At 37.9% G+C, this 8,821-nt stretch overlaps 1 protein-coding gene across 1 annotated transcript; it reads right to left on the reverse strand.

Moving 5' to 3' along the window:
- Nucleotides 1-1,967: 1,967 nt before the first annotated feature.
- On the reverse strand, nucleotides 1,968-3,124 carry LOC106607909 (trace amine-associated receptor 1-like). Its single transcript, XM_014205389.3, has one exon. The coding sequence runs from the start codon at nucleotides 3,122-3,124 to the stop codon at nucleotides 2,099-2,101; it is 1,026 nt and encodes a 341-aa protein (XP_014060864.2). The 3' UTR covers nucleotides 1,968-2,098.
- Between the last annotated feature and the right edge of the window lie 5,697 nt (nucleotides 3,125-8,821).

Consider the following 8,821-nt stretch of genomic DNA (forward strand, 5'->3'; position numbering starts at 1 on the left):
TTATGAACATACAATATATAACTCTACGGTATGTTCTGCACATGTTATTTTTGTGCTCTTGAATACAAATTAATGTGAACAAATGAAAACGTATCAGTACAGAATCACCTGGAATGAGTTATCCATCTTGTTCATCTTTTTCTCTGCATAACTGACAGGTGCTCAACTGAAGAAGTTTGTTTGTCTGTCCGTATTTATTTGGACAGTGAAGCTACATTTTTGACATTTCGCTCTATACTACATAATTCTGGATTTAAGATACATTGTTTCATATGAGGTTACAGTACAGAATGTCACCTTTTATTTGAGGGTATTTTTATACATATCTGTTTTACCGTTTGGTCCCTTATTCCTAGCATGCAATGACTACTTCAAGCTTGTGGCTCTAGAAACTTGTTGGCTGCATTTGCAGTTTGTTTTGGTTGTTTGATTATGTTTTGCCCCAATATGAACTGAATGATGAATATTGTATTGTGTCATTTTGGAGTCACTTTTATTGTAAATAAGAAGAGATGTTTCTGAACACTTCTACATTGTGTATGCTACCATGATTATGGATAATCATGAATTATTTGTGAATAATGATGAGTGAGAACATTAGAGTAACTAAGATCATAACCCCCCAAAACATGCTAACCTCCCCTTTTATTGGTAATTGTGAGAGGTAAGCGTGTTTTGGGGTTATGATCTTTGAGTATCTGTAACTTTCTCACTCATCGTTATTCACGATTCATTCATTATTATCTGTAATCATGGTAACAACCACATTAATGTAGAAGTGTTCAGAAACAGGGCTATTTCTAGCTTTTTTGGGCCCCTAAGCATTTCCTGGTTTCTAAAATTCTAATAATTCACCTAATTTCAGTTTATGGGGCAAAACAAGCAGTCATTGTGTAGAGAATCATTGTACCATCTAACCGCTGTGAAATATATTTTCCATAACCAAAAATATTGTATATTCAGCTGTTTGAAGCTTGTGTACAAAACCAAAAGGAAAAGAAGCAAAAACAAAACTTAAGGGGAAGCATAGAAGTGCCGCACATAGAACAGATGTACTGCTTCGTAGACTTGCTTTCAATGCGAAAGACAGATCTATAAATCACATTTCTATGTGAATTTGGTAGGCTCGCCCAAATTTTAATAGCTGGGTAGCTGGGTAGACTACCTTACCTAAGGGGGGCCCCTAACCGGCCGCTTGTCTCTTATTCCTAGAAACGGTACTGTTCAGAAACTATTCTATTCTTATTTACAATAAAAGTGACTCCAAAATGACACAGAACATTATTTACCATTCGTTTCTATTGGGCAATACATTTCAATTTTTACCCATTAAATTACTGGGAATGTATACATATTGAGTGTGCGACTCTCTTTGTTTTACAGTTGATTGTTTATTCACCGTTAGTCAGCACCTCTACACAAAATCATTTTCTCTGGGTGTGCGCCTGCTCATGCTTTTTATTACACACGATTATCTGAAACACAACCAAAACAAACTGCACAAGCATCAGACAAGTTTGTAGAGCCACAAGCTTGATGCAGTCATTGTGTGTTAGGAATATGGAACCAAAGACACCTTCAAATTCAGGGGACCACAGATGTAGGATCTTTTGCTACAGCAGTTTGCTACAGCAGGAAAAAGAATCCTGCAGCAGCAGGAATTGTGGATTATAATGAATGGACACTTTTGTAGGGCTGATATTTTATTTGCCATAACAAAAAATCTAAGTGGAAATAAAAAACTTTAGAAGCCTTTTTTAAACTCAAATACACTACAATTTTGCATTTCCTTCTATGCAGGAAAATTCTCAGCAAAAAGTGTGATCAAATTAAGAGCGTACTCTGTAGATACATAAAGGACATTCATTTCTAAACAGTAAAACAGATATGTATAAAAATACCCTAAAATAAAAGGTGACAGTCTGTACTGTCACTTCATATGAAATATTTGATCTGAAATGCTGGAGTATAGAGCAAAATTCAACTGGATTGTACTTGTTTTTTAAACCTACACACCTGTGTCTGATATTGTTTAATAAAGGACTGAGAGCAAGGCACATATGTGTCACACCTTTGTAAGTATTGGATTTGGACATATTTATTCTGAAAACAGTTGTATTATTGAAGAGTCAGGTTGAAATATTTTACCAGAAATTATCATTCTAAACGCCCTCCTGAACCAACTGTAAAAGAAAGCATACACCATAGGATTAATTGTTGAATTCAAATAGCCAATCCATACAAATGTTACAAACAAAACTGGTGGGGTAGAGTAACTAATAAAAGGATCAATGCAGTTGACGACAAAAAAGGGTGTCCAGAATGATAGAAATACCCCCATAATGACAGCAAGTGTTTTGGTGGCCTTCCTCTGTGATTTGCCTACAGAGTTCTGATTGGTTGTACCCTGAATTGAGCGTGCCTGTCTCTGTGCTATTAGGAAAATCTTTAGGTAGATGCTAAGCATCCCTACTCCTGGGATGTAGAATGAGATCACCGAAGACACAGTACTCGACACTTTGTTTTGAAACAAAATACATTCTCCCTCACAGGCAACATTTTTGTAGTAAAAATCCTCAATGCCCCAAATATTGAGCTCCAGAAATATCATACAAAACCCTACTACGGCAGAAACAGTCCAGGTGACCAGCATCATAATCAAAACAACGTGAACAGTTATTTTAGTTCTATATAGGAGAGGGCGACACACTGCATAATACCGGTCAATAGAAATAAAACACAAGTTAAGAATGGATGCAGTGCACAACATGACATCAGTGCTGGTGTATATTTTACAGAATAAATCTCCAAAATACCAGCAGCTTTCCAGTGAATGTACCATGCTGGGAGGCATCACTAAAACCCCCAAGAGGAGGTCTGACACAGCCAGAGAGAGGATGAGGTAGTTGGTTGGGGTGTGGAGCTGTTTGAAGTGAATGATGGGGATGATTACAAGAAGGTTGCCACACACTGTGAGAACAGACATTGAGCCAAGGAAGAGATAAAGTAATACTCGTATTGTTGGAGGAAAGATTGATCGTTTGCAAGACCCATTCACTGATTCAAAACATAGAAGTATATTCTCAACAATATCAGCCTTGCTGAGACTGATTCCTAGTTCCATGGTCATTGTTGAAAGAAACTTATCTGGAAAAAATGTAATAAAATTATTGTCACATTAGTTAGTAATATGCATTTTAAACATCAATTACAGAATATTATTTGGAAATAATTACATTATGCATGGTTTAATTAAAAAAATGTAAATGCTGTATTTTTCGCCACAGTATACTGTCACTTAGTAAAATGTATTAAATTACTGTTGCTTATTCATTGGAAATATTTCACAAATACCCAAAGGGACATGCTTTTTCCATTTCAAAAGGTGGGACATTCAATATAAATGTTTCCAATTCAGCAAGTATGATTTGTTTTCGTGGTGCTTCATCATAGCTTACCTCTCAGCCATGCAGACGATGCATCACATGTGAATCCCTTTTCTCTGGTCACAATGTGATACAAAAATCTGAACTTGAATCTCATGCTTTTGTACCTATAGTCTATTAGCATAATGACGATTACAATATCCTTTTGACCAATCAGACATTTCTACATTCAACTCTACAGGGAACTCAAACTGCTGATGTCATATGGTTGTAATCACTCTCCTCAGCACCATTGTGGATAATTGTAAAACCTTGACAAGAATCATGCCATTTTATAATGGACTCAAATTCAGATTTTTAAGTCAAACATTGTTACACAAAAAGAAACAGTCAAATATAGAGAGCAGTAGAATGTGCAAAATATATTTCTTAAATGCTTCTATTCAGTTTACTGGGGGAGGTCGGGTAATGTAATTATGTGCACAAGCACAAATCACCACATCTGTCATTTTAGTCCCGTCCGAATCTGCCATGCTAGACATTTTTACATGGCAGGAGAGTAACAATACCAGACAGAATAACCTACTGTTTTTTGGGGGGCAAACTCCAATGTCCTCTGATAATACTAGTCCCGTGCAAATCGACATCCCCGTCTTTTGAGAGAAATGTCTTCAGTTTTAGCAAGAAAACATTAACTGATTCGATAAATTGAACGAAGTACTGCGCATAAGATATATGAATGGCCTACATGTATCAACTTGCACAGTGAATGCTTCTGTTTATGTTTTGTGCGTATGAATTGAATATTGACAAATGCATCAGTAAAACATATTTCCCCTATTTAATGCGACCCTTGCTGTTAATAGATTGCAAAGCAGCATACAACTGACCTAAATGTTTGAAAATGACAAGTTACATTTCTCATCCATCGTCTTAAAACGCATCTCAAGTGCACTGTTTAGCTCACATCTGAAGGCTCGGGGTGCATTTAAGACGTAGAATATGCTAACAATTATGATCACACTTCCTCAATTCAAATATTATGGCGACACTATACCAAAGCTGGTACCAAACTATCATTGTTGCCATGTTGTCGCCTAGTCCTAGACTTGTTGAAATACAGTATCTTCACGCTTAACCTGTCTGAGCTAGGGGGCAGTATTTTCACAGCTGCATGAAAAATGTACTCAATTTAAACAGGTTACTAGAATATGCATATTATTAGTAGATTTTGGATAGAAAACACTCTGAAGTTTCTAAAACTGTTTGAATGGTGTCTGTGAGTATAACAGAACTCATATCGCAGGCCAAAACCTGAGAAAAAGTAAACCAGGAAGTGTAGGATCTGAGAAATGTAGTTCTTCTTTCTAGTCCCTTTCGAAACTACAGTATCTGTGGGGTTACGTTGCACTTCCTAAGGCTTCCATTGGCTGTCAAAAGCCTTCAGAAAGTGGTTTGATCATTCTCCTGTCACTTGGCAGAGTATAGGAGCTCAGTTACTGAGTGGTCTGCCTGGCAACAAAGGGATTGGATATGCGCAGTCACGCGAGAGCGCCGTTCCTTCTTTTTCTTCTTGAATGAATATGCTATTGTCCGGTTGGAATATTATCGCAATTTTACGTAAAAAATACCATAAAGATTGATTTTAAACAGCGTTTGACATGCTTCTAAGTACGGTAATGGAACATTTCGACTTTTCGTCTTTGGTTCCGCGCTCGCGCGTTATGCGTTTGGATAAGTGATCTGTACGCACGAACAAAACTGAGGTATTTGTACATAAATATGGATTATTTCAAACAAAAACAACATTTCTTGTGGAAGTAGCAGTCCTGGGAGTGCATTCTGACAAAGATCAGCAAAGGTAAGAGAATATTTCTAATAGTAATTCTGAGTTTAGGTTGCGCCGAACTTGGCAGGTGTCTGTATAACTCTCTGTGATGGCTGAGCTATGTACTCAGAATATTGAAAAATGTACTTTCTCCGTAAAGCTATTTTAAAATCTGACAAAGCGGTTGCACCCAGGAGTATTCTATCTATAATTCTTTAAATAATTGTTGTATATTTTGTCAACGTTTATGATGAGTTTTTTTGCAAATTGATGTGCACATTCACCGAAGGTTTTGGTGGGAATACATTTTCTGAACATCACGCGCTAATGTAAAATGCTGTTTTTGTATATAAATATGAACTTTATCGAACAAAACATAAATGTATTGTGTAACATAATGTCCTAGGAGTGTCATCTGATGAAGATCGTCAAAGGTTAGTGCTTCATTTAGCTGTGTTTTGGGTTTTATTGACACATGTCCTTGCTTGGAAAATGGCTGTGATTATTTTTGTCTATGTACTCTCCTAACATAATCTAATGTTTTGCTTTCACTGTAAAGCCTTTTTGAAATCGGACAATGTGGTTACATCATGGAGAAGTGTATCTTTAAAATGGTGTAAAATAGTTGTATGTTTGAGAAAGTTGAATTATGACATTTTGTTGTTTTTCAATTTTCCGCCCTGATATTTCACTGGCTGTGTCCCGCAGGTGGGACTACTAGCGTCCCACGTAGCCCATAGAAGTGAATCTCTGCACGCTCAACCCAACACCCCACGGTTTACCACACAACCTTATAGCGTCATACTGTCACAGATTATGTCTTGGTGTTGCAGGGAAGACCAAAATGCAGCGGAGTTGTGCATACTCAGATTTTAATTACCAAAAAAAGAGTAAAGCATCCGCTTGACAAAACAATAAATGATACCCACAACACGAAACAGTTTTGCAGGCTCACCAACGCAGTGCAAAAACAACTACCCACAAAACCAAGTGACAAACATACTCCTACATATATGACTCCCAATCAGGAACAACGATCCCCAGCTGTTCCTGATCAGGAGTCACAAGACCAACACAGAACATTCACACACACACAAGACTGCCACGTCCTGACCCCAAAACTACTACAACAGCTCCATCTGCTGGTCAGGACGTGACACATACCCACGAAGACTCAAGACTGTAATCACTGCAAAAGGTTCTTCAACAAAGTACTGAGTAAAGGGACTGAATACTTAGGTAAATGTGATATTTCGTTTTTTTTATTTGTAATAACTTTACAAAAATGTACTGCGCTGATCAAAGTTGTGAAACATAGCCCAGATGCCTATGATTCGTTCAGATTTTGTCTGGTCCGGGCCGACCAAATTAGTACTTGTTTGGGGGCGGAACTTATTAGAATAATACCCAGCATGCTTAGCATGTGTTTGTTTTTACATTTAGATTTTGGCCATTCAGCAGACCCTGTTATCCAGAGTGACTTACTCTCAGTGCATTCAACAAAGGTAGATAAACAACAACATATCACATTCATAGCAAGAAAAAAATATTTCTGTAACTGTTACTGAGAATATTATTGTACACTAAATAAAAATATAAAAGCAACAATTTCAAAGATTACAATTTTAAAGAGTTACAGCTCATATAAAGAAACCAGTCAATTTAAATGAATTCAATAGGCCTAATCTATGAATTTCACATGTCTGGGAATACAGATATGCATCTGTCACAGGTACCTTAAAAAAAGGTATGGAAAACCAGTCAGTATCTGGTGTGACCCCCATTTGCCTCATGCAGCGTGATACATCTCCTTCGCATAGAGTTGATTGGGCTGTTGTTTGTGGCCTGTGGAATGTTGTCCCACTCCTCTTCAATGGCTATGTGAAGTTGCTGGATATTGACGGGAACTGGAACATGTTGTCATACACGTCGATTCAGAGTATCCCAAACATGCTCATTGGGTGACATGTCTGGTCAGTATGCAGGACATGGAAGAACTGGGACATGAAACATGAGGTGAATGGCACGACAATGGGCCTCAGGATTTTGTCACGGTATGTCTGTGCATTCAAATTTCCATCAATAAAATGCAATTGTGTTCGTTGTACCATAACCCCATCCCAATCTGTTCACAATGTTGACATCAGAAAACCGCTCACCCACACGACGCCATACACTGCCATCAGCTCGGTACAGTTGAAACTGGGATTCATCCGTGAAGAGCACACTTCTCCAGCGTGCCATTGGCCATCGAAGGTGAGCATTTGCCCACTGAAGTCGGTTAAGACACTGAACTGCAGTCAGGTCAAAACCCCTGGTGAGGACGACAAGCATGCAGATGAGCTTCCCTGAGGCGGTTTCTGACAGTTTGGCAGAATTTCTTTGGTCGTGCAAACCCAGAGTTTCACCAGCTGTCCGGGTGGCTGGTCTCAGACAATCCCGCAGGTGAAGAAGCCGGACGTGGAGGTCCTGGGCTGGCATGGTTACACTTGGTCTGAGGTTGTGAGGCTGGTTGGATGTACTGCCAAATTCTCTAAAACAAAAAATGTACATTCATTTCTCTGGCAACAGCTCTGGTGGACATTCCTGCAGCTAGCATGCCAATTGCACATTCGCTCAAATCTTGAGACATCTGTGGCACTTTGTTGTGTGATAAAACTTCACATTTTTGAGTGGCCTTTTATTGCCCCCAGCACAAGGTGCACCTGTGTAATGATCATGCGGTTTAATCAGCTTCTTCATATGCTACACCTTTCTGCCAAGATAGTCCATCTACCTAAGGAGAAATGCTCACTGACAGGGATGTACACAAGTTTGTTTGCAAACTTTTTCATGAAACATGGGACCAGAAATGTACATGTCGCTTTAATATTTTTGTTCAGTGTTGTTGAAGTGGTCTGTTGGTTTATTCTGTAGGTTGGAATAGTTTTGAAGCTTTTGAAAATCCTACCATAAGTGCACCTGACAGATGGGAGCAATAATAAATATTATATGTTGAAATCTTTCAGTTTAGCTCCTCTTTCCTATTTTAAATGGATTTAAAAGTAATTGTGATATAATGCTTACTTCATTGAGAATGTTTGAGCAGTTGCAATTTGGCCATAAAATCAATTACCAAGAAATTACATTTTCCATACCTGTAAATGTATTTTCAACTTTCATTCAGAATCGAAATTCAGAAAGGATGTTTGTGAATCAATAAATTATGACACATTTTGGTTTTTTTCAATTACATTCAATTCAGCATTGAAAAAGGCACACGTTTAAGTTTTTTCCACCTGAGTGAGGGACCACAAGTCAGACACCACTATGATAACACACCAAATGCATTACTTTCTCTTGAGGGGAAAGTAATTACTAAATGCATTACTTTCTCTTGAGGGGAAAGTAATCTAAAAGTAACTGAAAGTAATCAGATTACGTTACTGAGTTTGAGTAATACAAAAGTTACGTTACTGATTACAATTTTGTACAGGTAACTAGTAACTATCGGATTAGATTTAGAAAGTAACCTAGCTAACCCTGTTAAGCCATTATGTTTGCACCCCGGTAACATCGTCCCAAGGCTATTGCGCACAGTTCATGTAAACCCGGTACATCAACAATT

The sequence above is a fragment of the Salmo salar genome, chromosome 06 (genome assembly GCF_965601325.2).
Source record: "Salmo salar chromosome 06, fSalSal1, whole genome shotgun sequence".
Classification (NCBI taxonomy): Eukaryota; Metazoa; Chordata; class Actinopteri; order Salmoniformes; family Salmonidae; genus Salmo; species Salmo salar.